This window comes from Danio rerio, chromosome 15, assembly GCF_052040795.2.
Source record: "Danio rerio strain M-AB ecotype USA chromosome 15, GRCz13ab, whole genome shotgun sequence".
Classification (NCBI taxonomy): Eukaryota; Metazoa; Chordata; class Actinopteri; order Cypriniformes; family Danionidae; genus Danio; species Danio rerio.
The window spans coordinates 18,110,537-18,132,673 of record NC_141035.1 but is presented as its reverse complement, the minus strand read 5'-3'; the positions used below and the strand labels follow the sequence as shown (position 1 = coordinate 18,132,673).

At 36.5% G+C, this 22,137-nt stretch overlaps 1 protein-coding gene and 1 long non-coding RNA gene across 2 annotated transcripts in view; both read right to left on the bottom strand.

Moving 5' to 3' along the window:
• LOC137487733 (uncharacterized) overlaps positions 1-22,137 on the bottom strand; it is a 753,637-nt gene that overhangs the window by 571,429 nt on the left and 160,071 nt on the right. The gene's annotated exons all lie outside the window — the stretch shown is intronic.
• Positions 8,343-14,759, bottom strand: dhrs11b.2 (dehydrogenase/reductase 11b, tandem duplicate 2). The gene is given in 7 exon segments (NM_001002696.2): positions 8,343-8,611; positions 11,888-11,953; positions 12,035-12,127; positions 12,207-12,336; positions 12,425-12,519; positions 12,614-12,823; positions 14,565-14,759. Coding segments are annotated over 7 exon segments (768 nt in total). The 5' UTR covers positions 14,697-14,759; the 3' UTR covers positions 8,343-8,569.

Genomic DNA, 22,137 nt, shown 5'->3' with positions numbered 1-22,137 from the left:
ACTTTGTCCTTCCTAGGCCTGTGCCAATGGACTTAAGCAGAAAGGGTCACATTCTTCTCAAAGGATAATCTGGTTTAGGTGCCTCTCCCACCCTCCAACTTTAAATCAGTATTGAAATGCTGAACTCAAATCTCCCATCAGCTGATCCTCACATGCTCCTTTTGGAAAGTGAGCCAGAATTGTCTGCAGAGGACGATGTACATGATTAAAGTCGCAGTGTTACAGTGATGCAAGCTGGTTTCAGATATTCATTCATTTTCTTTTTGGCTTAGTCCCTTTATTAATCAGGGGTTGACACAGCAGACTGAACCGACAACTTATCCAGCATATGTTTTATGCAGTGGATGCCCTTCCAGCTACAACCCATCACTGGGAATGGTTTCAGATATATTCAAAATTATTCTAAGGTCTGGCCATGCAATAATGGTGCAAATAAAGAAGTTTGGAGGGATCTAATCTACTAATTAAGACTTGAACTATTATTTCAGGGTAATTTTAACAAGCATATGATCCTAAACATTTAAGGTTGCAAGGGTGATATGAAAGGGAACATGTTTGGTTCCATGTAAAATCTTTAAAGGATAGTTAAAATTCAAATGATGTCAACGGCTTTATAATTGTCCCAAAAGTTTCTTTCTTCTGTTGAACACAAAGGAAGATAATTTATGAGTAGACTTTCAGAAATAAAGGTACCAGAGCTATCACTGGGGTGGTTTCCTTTTTAAAAGGTACAGTACACATTTGTAACTAAAGGGGTTGTTGTGATACCATTAGTTAATCTTACAATACTATACCAGCTGAAGTATCATGATACCAAGTAGTATTGCAATACTGTATTTCATAACTCAAATTATAAAGAAAAGTGTCAAAAGTACTATATTTTATGTTATAATAGGCCTTCTTGAATTTAATAATGATTCCCTTAAGGCCAAAAAGTATTATTTGCACCCCACTTTACCTACAATTTATTAATTCTTTTTGTTTATTTTGTAAATAACTGACCAAAAATAAAATACCCCATTAAAATAAAGATACAAATTATTTATTCAATCATTTTCTTTTCAGCATAGTCTCTTTATTAATTATGGGTCTGCCAACTTATCCAGCATATGTTTTACGCAGCGGATGCCCTTCCAGCTGCAACCCATCACTGGGAAACATCCATTCACACTCATACACTACGGACAATTTAGCCTACTCAGTTCACCTGTACTTCATGTCTTTGGACTGTGGGGAAAACCTGAGCACCCAGAGGAAACCCACGCAAACACGGGGAGTACATGCAAACTCCACACAGAAATGCTAACTGACCCAGCCGGGGCTCGATCCAGCGACCTTCTTGCTGTGAGTGGATTGTGATACCCACTGTGCCACCGTGTTGCCCCGATTCAAATTATATTGAATCAAATCTGTTTCAGAAGTGCATTTTTGCCAACAAAATTAGGTTAAATGAAGATGTCAAACATTTTTCAAAGTTTCCTGTTGCTGTTTTGGTGATTTCATCTTTTTTCAGCCTTATCAGGTAACAATTCAAAGTAATTCAAAATTGTCTTTGTAAGTCGTTCTTTTAAAGAAATTGTCACAGTTGTAGTTGCTACTAAATCATATTAACAGGAACACAAATGAACAGATTAAGATGTGCCTTGAAACTGAAGCATTTGTAACGCTCAATAAGCTACCATAAAAGGTGCAAATTCTACAGAGTTTGGCAATCTTAAAGGGCTACACAGACTACTTAAACATGGTGACTTTTCCACATATTTTTTCATATTTACCACAAAAAAATGCTTTTATTACTTAGTTTTTTGTCTTGTTTCTAGTCTAAATATCTAAAAAAAAAAAATGTAATCAAGAAGCATTTTCTAGACAAGCAAAACATATTTCCTTGTCTTGCCAATATTAGGTGAGTTTTTCTTTAAAAAGAGCAAAATAATCTGCCAATGGGGTAAGCAAAAAAATGTTAAAAGGAAAAACACGATAATTTTTCTTACCCCATTGGTGGATTGTTTTGCTTGTTTTAAAGAAAAACTCACTTAATTTTGCCATATTATTCCTTGAAACAATACAATGTTTTGCTTGTCTAGAAAATGCTTCTTGATTTAAGAATTTTTAGGTATTTGGATTCGAAACCAGACAAAAAATCTAAGTAAGGAAAGCATTTTTTGCAGTGTGTCATTCACAAACGACAGTGGCATCGCTAGTATTTTGTAGCCATAGTATAGTGATACTATCATGGCACCGGTAAACCGTGCAACCCTAAAAGGGTCTTTATTAATACCTCAAGGGTACATATTAGTACTTAATAAGTGCAAAAGTGTTCTTTTTAGGTTCTAATATACACCTTTGAGGTACCAATATGGACCTTTTATGGACCTTTTAAGTACAATTGTGCACCTTTTGAAATGGTACTACCCCAGAGACAGCTCTCATACCTTTATATCTGAATGTGTATATTGGAGAGCAGCAGCCATTGACTTCACACATTTGTTCCTATATAGAAGTAAACGCTAGCTGCTTTTCAAATGTCTTCATAATATCTTGATTTGTGTTCAACAGAGGAAAGAAATTCTAAAAAGTGTGAGCAAATAATGAGAAAATGTTAATTTCTGGTGAATTATTGCTTTAAGTGAACAGTTCTTAAATTAACAAACTTTTTTTGAAGAACATTTTTAAGAATGTTAGTGAAATCTAAGCTTCCATTGATATATTTTATGGAACAATCAATGGCACACTCTCAGAAGTAAAGGTACGAGAGCTGTAACGGGTGGTGCATTTTCAAAACATACACTTTTGTTCCTAAAGGGTCCATATTGGTACCTCAAAGTTTTGTTAGTACCTAACATTTTCAAGAGATTCATCTTTGTAATTTTTAGGTGCTAATATGTACCCTTGAGGTATTATTAAGGACCCTTCACAAACTCGTACCTTTTGAAAAGGTACCACCCAAGTGACAGCTCTCATAACTTTATTTCTGAGAGTGCACTTGTTTTTAAAGGTGTCTGATTTATCAGAATATTTCAATAGCCACAAAAATTAACAACAATGCAACATGTATTCACAGAAATGCCGACCTCAAAGGAGACTAATGTGGGAGTTCCATTATTCCAAATAAGGACCACCCAAATTTATTCATATTGTGGCCTGACCAGAACATCACACCATTTTGCATCACTCCGACTTCCTCCTCCTTGACCCTGCTGTACTCAGCAGTTTCAGACCGAACACATGAGAACAATGTGGATTCTCATACCAGCTCCCTGGTTCCCAGACATGGAATAATAATCCAGCATTCACAGGGTGTGGGCATTATGAAATAATATACATTCCAAAAACAGTACAATAGTATCACTTACAAAGCATAAAAGACAATTCGCGATTGATTCTGCGGCGTTTCGTGCTGTTACGGTCATGGAAATGGGGTTAAGAGGGCGGGACCGTGTTCCCATGAGAACAAGAGGCTTTTGCTGAGTAACTGCACAATCTGTCCACATGCTGAGACAGGTCATGCAGTGAAACTCAAATCAATGCCAATGGGGGAAAAATATGAAAAGTGGCTAAAAACGACAATAAATCCAGCCATGTTTGTTTTAACGCAAGATCCTAGCAAACAGCTTGGCTAAAACAAGGCTGAACTTGGGCTGTCAGTAAAAATCTAATAGACATCTAAGAAAACTAGACTAGTCATCAAATAGACAGATTAGACAGACTTTATATGTGTAGTCATTCATTTCTGTTTGTTTGATGATTAGTTTAGTTTTGGCCAATTCTTAGATGTCGATTAGATTTTCACTGACAGCCCAAGTTTAGCCTTGTTTTAGCCAAGACAACTATGTATAAATATTTATTAGACTTTTGTTAGACATCTTTTAAAAACGAAAAAATGCTTGCTGAGATAGTTCTAACGCACCTTGTATTTTAAAGAGATAGTTCACCATAAATCTTAAAATTCTGTCATCATTTACTCATCATTCAAAATGCTGAAAACCTGTAACTCCAACTAAGTCAATGGCTGTATAATATATAGTTGTAACATCAATCAAAACAACTTGATCAAACGAAAAAAGAAATTCATTAAAGTTTGAAATTACATGATGGTGATTAATTAATTTATTTTTCTGGGGGTGGGAGGAGTGGGGGGTTATTGGGGAGGTGGGGGGGGGTGAATTATCCCTTTAAACTGCGAAACAATGAGCACTTCAGCCCTTACAGCCATAACACATTTCTGGTTGCTAGGTAATTTCTCTGAGATGCCAATCATGCATGGGGAGGAATCATTGCAGAGCCACAAGTGTCATTAGTTGAATATTTGCCATTTGCACCGTGAAAAGCCGCACTCTTTTTCATTACTATATCTTGCTTTTAGAAGAAAGCAATGTGTCAGATTCTTTTAGCAACTCAGCCATGTTTGACAAGTTAAGTTATTTAGCCTTTGTTTTCTGCTGTTGGTGTGATAATCGCTGGCAGTACTTCCAGTGCTTCTCTATATTCAGTAGCTGTCACGGATTATCTGGACAAAACCAGAAAAACCAGAAAGAGTGAAGAGGTATTTGGTAGGACAAACACACACATTAGAAATCAAATAATGTTAATTCTACAGTGAAACTTGAGTTTGGTCAAGCGGTTGATTACAGGTTCTGTTTTTATAGCTCTACTCATGCTAAACTGACAAATCAGATTAATTTTATGAGAAGCATGTGTTTCCCGGAATGTCTATTATATCAGTCAAACACTTTTCATGTTCTCCTTAAAGAAGATTTGTTGGAAGAACAGCCTTTCCTTCAACAAAAATTAAAGTGGGTTTTTGCAGTGATGCTACTGTTCTCAAAAATCCTTTGTGTTCCTAAAAGGGGAGACATTATGCCCCTTTTTACAAGATGTAAAATAAGTCTCTGAGTGTGTGTATGTTTCAAGAACTCACACTTAGCTGATGATTGAAATAAAGCTTGTTTGGCATGCTGTCTCGGGAGAGAGCCCTGAGCTCATAAGATCCTCGAACCCGGGGCTCCCTCCTGTTGTAAGGTGAGAGGGGAGTTTGAGCTCAGGTAGATCTCAAGAAACTCCCCTGCTGTGGTAACTAATGAACAGATAGTGATTGCTCTTAAGAGTTAACTAAGTGCATGTCTATGGTGCCGGATTAGTCAATTAACTTAAGTTGCATGTTTTTGAACGGTGGGAGGAAACTGGGGAACCCTAAGGAAAACCCACTCGAGCATGGGGAGAATGTGCAAACTCTAAACGTCAGCTGGTTTGGTAATGACCACAACCAAAGATGTTCTTGCTGTGAGGCAACAGTGCTAACCACTGGGCCACCTAGCCACCCATCTAGGAAAGGAGGAGTAGGGGTGGAAGGGGGATCTTTCAAAATGAAGATGACTGTGGTATGAAACCTAGGGCATTTATGGTGGCCTAGGAGTCATTTGATTGGTGAATGATTGGTGACTTGCTTTAATTTCAAAAGGGGGCGGAGTTAAAAAAAAAACACAAAAATTTCAAAAGGACTCTGTGACAAACTAAAAATGTCAATAGATGCATGATATGGTGTTCATTTGTGCATCCTAAAACTCTTAAAATATTCTCTCCGTTGCTGACATTGATGCTGCTCTATTTTACTGATCTAGGTGCAAAATGTAAAGCTCATGGCACAAAAGCATTAAGGGTGTGTCTGAATCCACTTGTGCTACTTTTAGTATGGGAAAATACAGTTTGTACCACCGCACATGGTTGTGGGTGTGTTTTGAGCATAACGTGCATTAAAACAATTAGAGTCTCATTTCCCATTCCTTTTAAGAGTCAGTTGTGTCGTGCTATAGCACATTTGCTATTTACATGGCGGACTTTTTAAGTTGAAAAACTGACAAATCTGTAGCACGAGAATAAAGAATGAGGGCGTACTCACACTATGCTATATGAATCATGCCCAGGCCCGTTTCCCGGATCATTTGAGAAGTGTGAGTGCTCTGAATCGGGCTCAGGCATGGTTCACTTGGCCGGCCATGGCCTGGTTGGAACGGTTCACTTGGGCTTTGGCGTGGTACGCTCAACCCAAGCTCATTCTGGAAACGTAGCCCCGCGGACATTTCTGGAGACCGCGATTTACGTGGCCGGAGGTACGTAAAGGCCGCGTTTAGTTTTTTTTGAGTGAATGGTGTGGGGCGGTGTGGCGCTGCTTCGCCCCTCCTCTTCGCGCTCGCCGGCCGACGGCTCGCCTTCGAGTTTGTCCGCTTAGCTCACAGCGTTGCGTCGGCTGAGCGGAGGCCCCGGAGGAGGAGGAGCCGGCCGCGGTGGACGATGACCGGGATCGAGTCCGGGGAACAGCAGGTTCCGGAAATCAGGTAGATGAAAAACGGATTCCGAAAAATAAGAGTGAGAACGCGGCGGGATCCGAAAACGCGGTCGAAATTGAAGACAAGGGCTTTTGCTTTTTTTTTTTTTCCTGAACGGCTTTTGCGAACCGTCGCTCGAGTTTAGGGAAGGAGGAGGAGGAGGAGGAGGAGGAAGAGGAGGGCGGCCGAGTCGGCCGATCCGGCGGCTTTTCGCGCGAGAACGGCGCAGACGCGAACGGCGCGTGCTCCTGAGAGGCACCCGGCCGAGACGCGAAAAAGTGCGCACAGCGGCCTCTCGCGGATCTGCGAAAACAAAAACCGCTCGAATACGTACCTCCCGGGAGGTAAATCGCGGTCCGCAAAAACGTCCGCGGGGCTACGTTTCCACAATAAGCCCGGGTTGGGTACGCTTGTGTGTGAGCAAAACTTGCCTGAGTCCGAAAATAAAATCGAGAAGTGACTTTTACGGGACTGGGGGAGAGGGACAAGCGTGCTTTGGCCCGGTTCAAGGCAACTGTACATAGTGTGAGTATGCCCTGAGCCCCCTCCATTTAGCCTCTTTACTTTCTCTTTCTCTTTACTCCTTTACTTTCGTGGATAAGGATCCACTCCACTGAAGATATTCATTAGCCTACATATTTAGTTTCATTTGTTAGGTGCAAATATTTGTTACATAACTATTTCTAAATTCAGTTCTAATTTTCAGCAAACGAATAAATGAACAATAATAACAAAGTGTGGTAAAAAAACTGAGTTATATCTAAACACATGTCCTATTATAAGGTGATACACACTTCTCCAAAACCTGACAGGTGCACAAATCTAAATGTGTTTTTATTAAAACAAATATGAATATGCATTTAATAAATAACACTAATAATAATAATAATAATAAGATTATACAAATGCAAACGGTCATGAATAAACTGAAAAAGCCCCCGACATGAAAAAGGCATGGAGGCAGTGGTTTTTATGTTTATGTAGAAAATAACTATTTTTGTAACGTTTTAATCCTTTTTTCATATGTAAAGATATTTGTGTATTTCTGTACATCCTGTGTGTACTAAGCAATGTGTTTGCATTTTGGACCTGTATAGGTGCATAACTAACGCACTCTGCACTTGCACCAGGTTTTAGTCGGTCAATGGTGCAGTCTATTTTAGTTCCTCAAAATAGCAAAGCGCCAACAATGCACCTTAAAACACCTCCTTTTTATACTAGAACACCCATGAGTCCACAAAGTGGAGCAAATTGATTTGCTATTTAAACAACGTGGCACAAACTGTGAAAATTAGGGTTGCGCTGGTCTAAAAATAGCAACAAATCATGCCAAACACATCTTGTGCCTTATTGTGTCAGGAATATGTTTGGGCCCATTGTCTTCAGCAGATACAGTGTAAAATCTCTAATGGTGCTAATGGTAAAGAACATTTTTACAATCTAAGAACATTTAAAGAACATTAAAAATTAAGAACATTAAAATAACACCAATATGCATTTGTATTTAAATGTACGTTTGTAAAATGATAAGCTCCATGGCTATTAAAGACTCCAAAAGCAACTTAGTATAATAAAAGACTGCAATATGCTTCAGCTATTTAAAATAGAATGCAAATATTTTGAATTTCTGCAAATGTGTTTTTCTTCATTACTTTTGCAACAATTTGTACATTTATTTCACTAGTAAATAAATCTTAATGATTAAAAAAAACACTTCACATAGGTGTAAGTTTTTGTGCTACAGAAATAATCAAGATATCTGATTCAAGACAATGATGCTATATGCCCTATGTACAGGGCATTGGTTGTCTATTTATAACATCAACTATGAGTGTATTGTCCCTGTTACATAAGTGATGGAATATTATTACCCATTATTATTAGCCATTGCAATGCTGAGCTATACATTAAGAGCTAGAGGTTGTAAAAAAGCATTGCAGTTCATCAACACTGGGTCTTTGTCTTTAAAATTCAGCACAATCACATCAAACTAGGTAAATAAATAACAGTCATACTGCATTTTCACTGATATTTTGTTTTGCTTTTATTTAAAAGAGCATCAAAGGTACATTGTCCAAATATCTCCATTTTATTTCTTTCTAAATAGTAGTAGTAAATGCACATCGTTAGTAACTGTACTAATGAGTTAAACAGTAATGATCTATTTTCATATTTCAGTGTGTGACGGAGCAGTGTTCTGTACTTGATCACTTTCACAATGTGTCAGTTTAGCTGGATTGGTCACGTCACATTGACTGGTCCACAGGCGTTAACTCGATGTCACCGATCTACACAAGAAAAAGGAAATAGATATTATACAGGTATATGTATAAAAAACAAATCAACCAATAGTCTGCCTAGCAAGTACAATGCAGGAATTTCTGTTTTAGTATAAAAGCTAAATTATCATATCACCAATTTCCCTTTCATACCACGTGAAGTTTATTTAGAAACTAATTTCAAGAGGAGCATGTGCTTATGATTGATCACAGCCGGTCCTGTATTAACTAACACATGATTCACCAATCAAATGATTCCTAACTCACTATGAATAACCAAAGTTTCTTACTTCAGCTATCTTCACCTTGAAGAATCCCCCTTCCACCCCTACTCCTAAACCTTTGCCTTTATAGGGCGGCACAGTGGCTCAGCACTGTTGCCTCACAGCAAGATACCACTGTTTCAAATCCTTAACAAGCCAGTTGTGGTATCAGTGCGGAGTTTACATGTTCTCTCCATGCGCATGCGGGTTCTCCAGTTTCCTCCCACAGTCCAACAAAACGTGTCATAAGTAAATTGATCAATCCAAAGTAGCACTATAATGGAGCTCTTTACCACCAGTATATCGCAATATAGCAATTTATAATCTGTCATCAGCTCTAAATAAGGGGTGCAAGGGTGTAGAATTAGCTAGCATGAATGGAAGAGATGTTTCCACACCAATATCCACAGATTATTAAAATGTCCCCACCAATACTTTAATCACCTCTAAAATAAAGTTATGCTTTATCGAAATTTACCAGTCAGGCTTATTGTGCAAGAATCAGGTGAAACTTGGACATACAGTAAGCGGCTACATTTCAAAGAAAAGTGTCAGTCAAGTTCACTACACGTCCACCATAATAGCATGGATGTGCAATTATTAAAAATGGTTTTGATTTTGGCCTCCATGACAATTATGAAAATTTTTTACTACTAAAATTCGATGACTTTTCCAAAACTTTTAGGTAAATATTGATGATCGTGTTTCGTGTTTCAGGTAATGTCTATGTACACGCGGTAAATAAGAAAAAAATGCATGTTCAAACTTTATTACAGCATATGAAAAATATGTGACAATACATGTAGTTTATATTTATGTTTATATTTATTTTTATATCTGTAAAAGAGCTTTTAGAAAGTATCTTGCTGTCTGTGTGAAAATGTTATAATGTTGGCTTGTGTTTAACAAGACTTTTAGAAGATTAGTACAACTAAGCTTTTAGTACGCACAGTATCTTACCTCTGCAGTTAGAGAATGTTTCTGGACATGACACTCACAATGCATCTTAAACTACAGTGAAAGCGAGTGAAAGAGAGGCGAAGTTGAAACTGCTTTTGATTTTTGAAGTTATTGCTTTTGCAACTGACCTTTGCAAAGTTTACCCCACAGAGAGAACGTGACGCGAAGGAATGGACAGCTCCGTTTCATTTATTTAAATTGTACCAAATTTTATAATCTCAAATATAGTACACAGATAATTGTTAAACAAATTGTCATGATTTTTATTTGTTTTTTCAAAACTTTTCCAGGCCTGGAAAATGCCTTTTTATAATTTTATGACTTTTCCAGGTTTTCCAGGACCGTATGAACCCTGCTCAGTTCATGTGGATTCATCAGTTTATAAACCTTTTAAAGAGTAAGAGTTTTGGTTAATGAATAAGAGGTTTAGGTGAATAATAAAAGGAACTTTCCTCCTAGCTGCTAACTTAATACAGTCCAGTTTATTTGTTGTGTTTATATTATGTGTTTATACAGCTGTGTTATGTCATATTCATTGTGAAAAGAGAACAAAACCAACTGGTGATGGAAAAATATTATAATAACTGATATAATAAAAACCTGATCAGGTTTTTTTTGCCCTCGAGTTCGAGTCCGAGTCATTTGATTTTGAGTAATATGTAAAAAAGAAAAAAGAAAAGTGAAGAAACAGATCCAGGATGCTCCTTATTTTTTAAGTAATTTAACTTTTTTTTTTTTTTTATAAATAACAACTTTGTTAACAAACTGAGCACTTCTGTAAGGTAGCTTGAACAATCAAGTATTAATTAACATCAATTCTTCACTTTAGTGCAGCAGTAAATATAAAAACTAATATAAAACAAACAGCAACTCAACTTACTGTAAAACACCATGCAGGCAATACCAAGTTTACATATCTCACAGTTTGCCATGGCAATGTTGTCGTCATTAACTTTATAAAACCTCCAGACCGTAGACTCGGCTTGAAGCAGCTTCCGTGTTCTACTTTGCTGACATTTAACAACAAAACAACATCTGCAACAAAGTTAAGGCATGCCGCACACATTGCTGTTTCGGTGTTCGGTGTGAAGTCAAGCAAGGTCTAATTTTGTGCCGCTCAATAACTATAGATGTTTGTGTGTGTGTGTGTGTGTGTGTGTGTGTGTGTGTGTGTGTGTGTGTGTGTATATATAGGTTAAAGTCAGAATTATTAGCTCGCCTTTGAATTTTTTTAACAGACCAAAGAAATTTTCACAGTATGTCTGATAATATTTTTTCTTCTGGAGAAAGTCTTATTTGTTTTGTTTCGGCTAGAATAAAAGCAGTTTTTAATATTTTAAAAAACATTTTAAGAACAAAATTATTAGCCCCTTTAAGCTATATTTTTTTGATAGTCTACGGAACAAGCCATTGTTAACAACGTGCCTAACAACCATAACCTGCCTAGCTAACCTAATTAACCTAGTTAAGCCTTTAAAATGTCACTTTAAGCTGTATAGAAGTGTCCTGAAAAATATCTAGTCAATATTATGTATTGTCGATGTTTCCCAGTGATTATTTGCGGCTGGAAGGGCATCCGCTGCGTAAAACATATGCTGGAAAAGTTGGTTGTTCATTACGCTGTGGCAACTCCGGATTAATAAAGGGACTAAGCCGAAAATGAATTAATTAATTAATAAATTATGTACTGTCATCATGGCAAAGATAAAATAAATCAGTTGTTACAAATGAGTTATTTCAACTATTATGTTTAGAAATGTGTTGAAATAAATCTCTAATAATAGTAATTGGGCCCAATTTCCAATAACGTTATCGAATCTGGACATCCCTAACAATAGCAATAATTGTTGAAACAATAATGATTAAAATGCATGTTTTTCTGTCTGATTGGATGTAACATAAGTACAGTATATACCTTTTTTTTTTGAGTGAAGATAGGATAAAGAAACTTCTAAAGTTCTATTTTGTGTTTCAAAGTTGAACAAAAGTTTATAATAACATGAGAATGATGATATGACAGTGGAACTTTCATTTTTGGTGAAAAGTGATTGGCGTTACTTACTTGGACGTGAGGAGGAGCACTTAGAACATACAACACTGCATTGGTTATGTCATCAGCTTGCAGGCACTGTAAATAGGAGATTTAACCATTTAAACATGCAAGCAATCACTGTCAAAATGTTGTAATAGAATCAGAATGTGCCCATACCTCACCACTATTATACATAACAGCAGCCTTTTCTTGGTCATCACTATAGAGTCGGTAGGCAAATTCTGTCTTCACTATACCAGGAGATATTCCCTGTTAAAGAAAGAGTGCTCTTAGTACCAAAAACAATAATCAAATCATTTAAATAAAGTGTTCTTCAATCTGCTCTTACTGTGGCACGTATGTGTGTCTTGGCCTCTCGTAACTCTTGTCTCAAACCTTCAGTGAGGGCGGTCACTGCGTATTTAGTAGCGGTGTAGAAGTGTCCATCAGCATAGTTAAGCACACGGTGTCCACAAATACTAAAACACATTTGATGATAATGCTTGCTTCATTGCTTGAATATATATATAAAATGAGTGCAAAAATGTTTATTAAAACTCTTCATACCTGTTAATATTAATGATATGGCCGTCAGCGACTTTTCTTTCCTTCATGGACTGGTAAGCCTCACGTGTGCACACTGCCAGGGCCATGACATTGACCTGAAAAATGTGGGTGTTTTACTATCATGCATATCACAACATTAGCATGCTGATACATCAAATAATGATTATTTGCTATTGATGAGCTACTTACATCCATCATAGTCCTCCAGCTGCTGGTTTTGCCACTCAACAGAGGCTCTGGCAGAGCTAAACCAGCATTATTAATGCACACATCAACACCCTTATGTTGAGCCTTGATCCAGGAGAACATGGACAACACTTCTTCCTCTACTGAAAGATCACATTTATATGGAAACAGAGCACCGCTGTATCCGCTACTGACACATTCAGCCGCCAGTTTCTGCAAAAGGAAAAGAGATCTTTGAGAATTACATTCCATGAAGGGAACAAAGTTTAAAACTATTGGCAGAAGGAGTGAACTTTTTGTATTGTTACTAATTTGACAGAATATATAACTTTAGTCATTTATTAGCCAGACATATTTGGTGTATTGATTACAATTTATATAACCACAACACAATCCATCATTCATCAAAAAGAAATATCTTTTGAATAAAAATTAGGGATGCCCAGATCCGATCCGGAATCAGAACTGATCACACCATTTCAGACTTGATCGGGATTAGATGATGTATATATATGTATGTATGATGTATGTATATGTATATATATATATATATATATATATTCGGCGACGCAATGGCACAGTAGGTAGTGCGGTTACCTCACAGCAAGAAGGTCGCTGGTTCAAGCTGGGTCGGTTGCCATTTCTGTGTGGAGTTTGCATGTTCTCCCTGCGTTCGCATGGTTTCATGGTTTACAGTCCAAAGACGTGGTACAGGTGAATTGGGTAGGCTAAATTGTCCGTAATGTATGTGAGTGTGAATGAGTGTGTATGGATGTTTCCCAGAGATGTGTTGCAGCTGGAGGGGTATGTGCTGCTTAAAACATGTGCTGGATAAGTTGGTGGTTCATTCCGCTGTGGCAACCCGAATTAATAAATGAATAAATTTAATAAATTGAAATGTTTTGAAATGTGGATTTTTGTTCAATGTGTTATGTAATTTTAACTCAAGGGCAAAAAAAGTAATCTGGACATCCCTAATATTATTATTCTTTTTTTTTGTAAGAAATCAAATTTATTAACAAAATATATAAATATATGGGGGGAAAACTACACATTTATAATAGTAACAATATAACATTTAGTTTTACAATTAGATTCATTTGCATAAAAATACAAGCTTGCACAGAAACAAAAGTGTAAACCATAAATCAATGATAGTTTTGTGTATCAGAGGTTGCCATACTTCATTTACTGAGCACCTTTACTAAATGACTAAATTACTAAATGACTAGGAATTTTTCACAGTATGTCTGGCAATTTTTTTTTCTTCTGGAGATAGTCTATTTTGTTTTATTTTGTCTAGCGTAAATGCAGTTTTTAATTTTTTAAAAAACATTTTTGGGACAAAATTATTAGCCCCTTTATGCTATTTTTTTTTCTCTCGTTACAATCGTTATACTATAACTTGCCTTATTACCCTAGCCAGTCTAGTTAACCTAGTTAACCTAGTTAAGTCTTTAAATGTCACTTTAAGCTGTATAGAAGTGTTTTGAAAAATATCTAGTCAAATATTATTTACTGTCATCATGGCAAAGACAAAAAAAATCAGTTATTAGAAATGAATTATTAAAACTATTAAGCTTAGAAATGTGCTGAAAAAAGTTCTCTCCGTTAAACAGAAATTGGGGGAAAAAATTAAACATTCTGACTTCAACTGTAGACTATAATTTTACACATAGCAGCTAGACCAATCTATTAAAAATAACAAATGAGTTGGTCTGAGATAGCCCTTCTTCCCAAAATAAACATGAAAATTTCAAAGAATTCGCGTTTTGTATTCCAATACTGAAACAAGTAAACTTTCGATATTGTCCAACTCCCTAACTACAAAATCTTCTCTTAAATAGACCTGTTCAAATAAACCTTTCACCGTCCTCGCATTAAGGATTACAGTTTTACATAGGCTACTTTTTTTCGTCAGCAAATTTCATTCCTCATAAGTTTTATCATTTACCTTAATTTGTTCCACGTTTCTGGCACATCCGACCACCTTCATGCCATGCTGGACAAGAGATTTTGCGATTGCAGCTCCTATTCCCACTGAAGCTCCAGTGACAAGAGCAACTCTGCCTCTCCAGCGATCCATTACAGTCTTGGCAAAAACTCTTTACAGCTGAACTGCTTGCCGTCTGCAGTCCTCGGAATGAATGCCTTATGTAAACGAACACTCCCTGACTGTCCAGCCAATAGAAATGCGCCACTTAAACAACAGTGTTTTATTTCACCTTTGTCTTTCTTTGGCACGAATATCTGTAAATTTCACTAATCAAGATGACTAATCAAAGTGCTAACACACTTCCACGTGGTCAGTAACGCTAGCATGCAGATAATTATGCTTTGAAACTCTAAATAACATTAGGGGAAAATTGCCGTTTTTTGATGTCAGTTGTTTAAATACATCGTTTGAAATCAGCTATAATTTAGATTTTACCTTTCTGTCAGAATAATTTGAAGATATCGTACAACAAAAAATGAAAAATTTGCTTTTATTTGCTTCCCTCACAGGGCATCTAAGAGTTAGTTTTTTCCTCCTCCTCAATCATCACAAGCGCAGTTTTAATTTAGTTTTTCCTGTTGACAAACTTTCATTTCAATTAATCACCAAGACCCATTGTTTTAGCAAAAGTCATCTTTATCATCCTTGTTTGGCCTAAAGGTGAGGGAATTAATGGAATTGTTCACCAAAGACTGATAATTCGGTAACACTTTACAATAAGGTTCATTAGTTAAGGCATTTACTAACATGAACTAATCACGAACAATTCATGTACACCATTTATTAATCATAATTGAACATTTACTAATGCATTATTAACATCCAAGTCTTTGCTTATTAACATTAGTTAATGCACCATAAGTTAACATGAACTAACAATGAACTACTATATTTTTATTAACTAACGGTAACATGAACAAATACAGTGGTAAATATATTGTTCATTGTTTGTTCATGTTAGTAAATGTATTAATTAACTTTAACTAATAAACCTATTGTAAAGTGTGACCGAAAATTCTGTCATCAAAGCTGTTTGAGTTTTATTTCCTCTGCCAAACACAAAAGAAGACATTTACTCTAGAAAGCGGTAACCACCGACTTTACTATTTGTTTATCCTACTATGAAAGTCAATGGCTATTTTCAGCTTTCTTAAAAAATAGTCTTTTGTGCAGCAGAAAAAAGAAACTCATAAATGTTTGGACCCACTTGCTTGATCCACAAATGCTCAATCAAAACCTTTTAAAATCCTAAATCAATTGCATGCTGGAGGAAGGATGACACCATGCCTAAAGTATTTCTTTTAGACAGGTAATGTTATGTTTTAAAACTATTTGTCACACAAAGCTAGATTTGAGGTGTTGCGAATGGTTTATGTGCACAGAAGTGTTGTTCAGCCATTGAAATCTGACGAAAAATTAATGAGACTATTTTCAGTTTTTATAATGGACCTTTTACAGCATCGATAATGTAGTTTTTTTTCAGTTTAACAAAAAATCTGTAAATAGCGCTGTTCCTCCTAGCCTGGTTTACTGAGGTGAAGTTGGTTTTATATTCACATTGGTTTATTTCTGAACAATGATAACCTGTGATGCCCTCCCTATATTGTTTACCATACTACTGCACATGTAAATATTCTGTCCCAAATAGAATATAAGTATGACTTAGTAATACAGTAAGTGTAATTCCTGCACACTGCTGGCCAACCACTAAGCATGACAGTATTCGCTTTATGACACAGCGTGTGAAAGAGTGAGATCAGCAATCATTGAATGCGTGAAATATTGCACATTATGACAAGTTTTGCTTGCTACACAACTGAAGACATGCTAGATATAATACAGCTTTTCATTCGGGATTGTTATTCTTTTCGTAATGTGACGCAGTTCCTAAAGAAATAAAATTTTAAATGAGCAAACAGTGGGCATGGCTTGTTTTTCTACTATGGGCTGAATGGACGTAAAGTAGGCATTTTCAGTGGTGGAAAGAGTACTAAAAAATCATACACAAGAAAAGGACCATTCATTCATTCATTCATTTTTTCTTTTCGGCTCAGTCCCTTTATTAATCTGGGGTCGCCACAGGAGAATGAATCGCAAACTTATCCAGCACGTTTTTACACAGCGTATGCCCTTCCAGCCGCAACCCATTTTTGGGAAACAACCATACACACTCATTCACACTCATACACTAAGGACAATTTAGCCTAGCCAATTTACCTGTACTGCATGTATTTGGACTGTGGGGGACACCGGAGCACCCAGATGAAACCCACGCGAACGCAGGAAGAACATGCAAACTCCCCACAGAAACGACAACTGACCCAGCTGAGGCTCGAACCAGCGACCTTCTTGCTGTGAGGCGACAGCACTACCTACTGCGCCCCTGCGTCACCCAAAAGTACCATTACTTGGCTAAAAATGTAGTGCAAGTAAAGTAAAATTATGTGTCATAAATATTACTCAAAATATGTGTAAAATGTAGCCTTTCAAAAGTACTCAAGAGTAGTAAGTGTTGAGTATTACACTGTCAAAAGCTGATCCGTTTACATGTAATTTGTGCGTGTGTGTGTAAACGTTCTGTAGTGTATCGAGTTATTGCCCAGCAGGCACACAACTTCTAAAGATGTTAATATTAGGTTAGATTTAGGCTGTGATGTCGGGTAGATTACCTTAAGTCCATAGCACCACAAGCCCCTGTACAGGTTAACGGACTAAACCACAGTAAACGGAGCAACGTGGCACGCTATATGATGTTCTTAGAGCTCCGACTAACACATTGGCATTAATGCATGTATTTAGACTGTAAAAGTGTATCTAAGAGGATAGACCTTCATCTTTTAAACTTATAATACTATTTGGATAGTATAATGATAACTTAAAGTTATTAATAGTTTAAGTACGACTAGTCTGCTTAATTATATGGTAATGATCATAATATGACTAAATAGCTCTGTTTGATTTAGGAGATAGCAGCTATATGGGGACCGCATAAAAAAATATCCTAATCTGAGTAAGTAGGGTTCTGCCTTTTTAGGATAGCAGTCAATCGCCACTGTTTAGTGACCAAGACTGATATGCTTGTGCTTAAGAGATTTGTATAAATCAACACTGTGCACTGGAAAGACCAAACATGCAGTGAACCTTCATCCACCAGTACACACCATCATTGTACTAACTGGCTGGACCTTACATTAGTAAGTGACCAAAATCCGATGTCAACATCTTACACCAACGTCATGTTGATGTCAGATGCTGTCATTTATTCATCAGGTATGGCAACCAAAATCCAATGTCTGATAGATGTCATAGTGGTAATGTTCACACAATGTCAAGCTGTAACGTCACTAAACATTTATATTTGGTAGGTTTTAGGTTGGACGACATTGACAATGGTCCGACATTGAGTTCTGATGTCAACCTGATTTTTTTTTCCATAAAAATGCAATGTACCCACAACGTTGGGGTAAAATGTCAATCTGACGTCATGTTGACGTCTCATGCCTGCTGGGTGTTTAAGGGCATTTCATCATACAGTAAACATCGGTCATCTTCTCATCAGTGACATGAAATAAACAGTTTCTGGGTCAATGCGAGTAAAGATTTTTGACATCTTCTTGGACACTTCTAAAGCTTCCAAACAGTTTGCTGCAATTATAAATCACCCATGTTTTGAGGTAGTTCATTTTGATGAGATTTACTTCTATGTGGGATTTGACAGGAATCACAGGACTGATTTTTCTATTACCCATAGACAGGAAAAAATAAAGTAGTGACTGCAGGTTGAAGGAAAGTAGTGGAGTAGAAGTACCGATACAGCACTAAAAATTGACTCAAGGGAAAATAAAAGTAGACATTTTTAAAACTACTTAGTAAATAACAATTCCTGAGGAAAACTGCTCAATTACAGTCATTTGAGTATTTGTAATTAGTTACTTTACACCACTGGGCATTTTATTCAGAAAGATCAGGAAAGGGTTATAAAAGAGTTATTACAAACTAACAGAAACCTCCTGCACACCATTCTTGTTTGTTGTTAAAACTAACAGTTGGAGCAGCATTAGCCATGTCCATTACCTCAAAATCAGGTAATCTGATAAAGTAACTGAAAACAATCAGGAAGTGCACTTTCAGATTTCAAGTAAAGATTAGAAGGGCAAACATTTTGTTTTGCTTTACGACAAGCCAGATGAATTGTTCATTACAAAGCAATGTGAGTTTACAAAATCATATGGTTAGTTTTGATTTCTTGGGGACTTTAAGAATATAAATCATACGTGCCTACCATAAAACCAAGTTTGCAAGGCAAAAATAAAGTTACCATATGGTCCTTTACCCAATCAAGAGTTAAATTAAAACTGTACTTGTTAACACAAGCATATTTTCTCAAATCATTTCAGCCACTTAATATCGCCATTAGACAGGTTTCTGTTCTTAAAGAAAACATTTTAAATATGAGAGACTTTGCCATTAACTTTACAACATAACATACAATAACATTGGACATGCCTGTAATCTTTGATAATTTGCAGACTTTTATCATATTTAAAGACTTTATGTTAGAGATGTTTGATCCTGTTCTAACTGATCTGTTCATTTAGATTTGTAGTGTAAAAAAGGTACATTCCTGTGGTTTGCTCTGTAACATTATATAATCCATTTGAGGTGATTAAGCTGTCAGAGATGCTTGATCCTGTTCATGTCAGCTCCTCCCCGGGCCTTATCTGAATCTCACCAATCTAAAATAAAAGGAAAAAGTTCACATTGCAAATCAATTCTACCCAAAAGTGTTTACAATTTCATCTGCCTATGCAGGCACTGTAAATTAAACTTTAAATATGAAAAAGGTAAGCTCAAACATAAAATCATTAAAAACATGAGATACAGGATTTGTCCATAGCTCTACACACACAAAAAAAATAATAATAAAAATATATATATTCCTTGAAATCACTTTTTATTTGGGCTGAATTTAAACAAACAAATTAAATTGAACATTACTAAATTTTATTTGTTTGTTTAAATTCAACCCATATAAATAATTTGAAAGAATTTTGAAGACAATTTTATTCAGTGTACTTTTATAGATGCCAGCAGCCATTTTTGGGGGGTTTGACTAAAGAGCCGGTAGGTTAACTCTCTCCCTACATTAGGTCAACTCCAATGCTCAGGGTTCTGGGTGCAGTGTCATTTTGTCCAGCTTGATTTGTGAAATTTTTCACAGCAAACCTTGTCCATAAACCCCTTGTTAAGTCCACTGTAAATAATTGAGAAATATAGGCGCTCCATCCCGTTTAACATCTTTTAAACAGGATAGCTAAACCTTCTCTGAATATAATACATTGCTTTTATTATTTATGAAAACATTCACAAATCTGTTTTGACCAGTCAATCTTTCCCAGACTCTAGTACAACAATTCTATTATTTGTGAAACCTTTCACAGATTTTTTTCGAACAGTTAACCCTTCCCTGAACACAATATATTACTTTTATGATTTGTGAAAACTTTCACAGATCAGTTTTGGCCATGTTAACCCTTCCCAAACTCATGTAAATCCCTTTTATGATTTGTGAAATCATTCACAGATCAGGTTGAGTCAGTTAACCCTTCCCTGAACATAATACTTTTATAATTTGTGAAAACTTTAAGAAATCAGTTTTGGTCAGTTAATTCAATTCAATTCACCTTTATTTGTGTAGCGCTTTTACAATGTAGATTGTGAATAGAATCATAGAATATTATAATGAATTGAAACAGTGTCAGTCCAGTTTTTAAAGTTTAATTTCAGTTTAGCTCAGTTCAGTGTGGTTTAATATTCAATACTGAGAGTCCAAACACTGAGGAGCAAATCCATCGATGCGCAGCTCTACAGGTCCCGAACCATGCAAGCTAGTGGCAACAGGGGCAAGGAAAAATCACCAATTGGCAAAAGTGAAGAATTAAAAAACCTTGAGAGAAACCAGACTCAGTTGGGCTTGACTATTTCTCCTATGGCCAAACGCTTTGTGCAGAGCTGCAGTCTCATGCTCTCCACTACTCCATGTCCACCGCAGCAGCTGCTCAGGATACAGCCTGGTACAGTATTATAGAAACCTTGGGATCATCTCATCGCTGGACTAGTATCACATCATTGGCGCTGCATAATCTTTGAGGGCCTCGGGATGAGTATATCCTCAGGTGAAAATAGAGAATAAAGAGAATAATTAGCGTAACTGCTGTTCATAGTGTCAATAAACGAGGTGCGAAACCTGTGTGGAGCAAATTTATGCATCATACCGCTATGTGATGTTTGCTTTACTAAAAACATATGTCTTTGATCAAGTTTGAACTGCAAGAGTGTGTCTGAACCTCACACATTATCAGGAAGGCTATTCCAGAGTTTAGGAGCCATAAATAAGAAGGCTCGACCTCCTTTACTCGACTTTGCTATTCTAGGTACTACCAGAAGCTCTGAGTTAACCCTTCCTTAATTACAATATATTGCTTTGGTTATTTGTAAAAACATTCACAGATCAATTTTTGCAAGTTACCTTTTCCTAGACTTATGTAAACTGCATTTATGATTTGTAAAAACTTTTACAGATCAGTTCTGTCCAGTTAACCCTTCCCTGAATATATTACTTTTATTCTTTGTGAAAACTGGAGTGTGAAAAGGGTTAACAGGCCAAAACTGACCTGTAAAGTTTTCACAAATCATAAAAGTGGTGTACATGAGTCTTGGAGGGGTTAACAGGCCAAAACCGACCTGTGAAAGTTTTCACTATTTATTTAAGTGTTTTATGATATTCAGGGATGAGTTAACATGATGTGATGGATATATATTACTCATTTCTTTATAGTGGAATTACCAAGGGGTTTATGGACACGAGGTTTGCTGTGAAAATAATCACAAATCAAGCTGGAAAATATGACACTCAGTTCAGAAGTTCAGAGTTCAGAATCCTGAGTGTCCAACTTTCAGAGGTACAGGCATTATCAAATAAAATTTAGATTTTTAAAAATGTAGATTTCAGGTCGGGGGGGGGGGGGGGGGGGGGGGGGGTTGGGGGTTGTCATCTGAATTCATAAATCATAGAGAACAGAATTCGGTACTATGTCTATCATAGCACACTGTGTATTTATAGGCTAAAGAAAACAATGCCAAACAGCCAGCTTTCTTTATTACGGTATGCATAACATATTTATAAAGTATTTAATTGCTTTACTACTAACTGTACAAATCTTGACAAATCTTTTTTTTCCCCCTCACGGTATTAGATTGAAAGATCAGAGAAGTACAGTAGCCTACACCATGGTCTGATATGGACTAAAGACTTTAACCCTATTTAAATGCCAGATTTGAACAGGAATGTCTGATTTACCTGTGATCTGGTTGACCAAAACGCATCTCATTACAATCAGTCATGTTTACTCACAGATTCCCTCTGTCTCATCCACGTTAGCCATTGTAAGCTTAATAAACAACCATACTAACAATGCATGATCAGAGGATGAATGCGCTAACTACAAAAAAGATCAATGAAAATCTCATT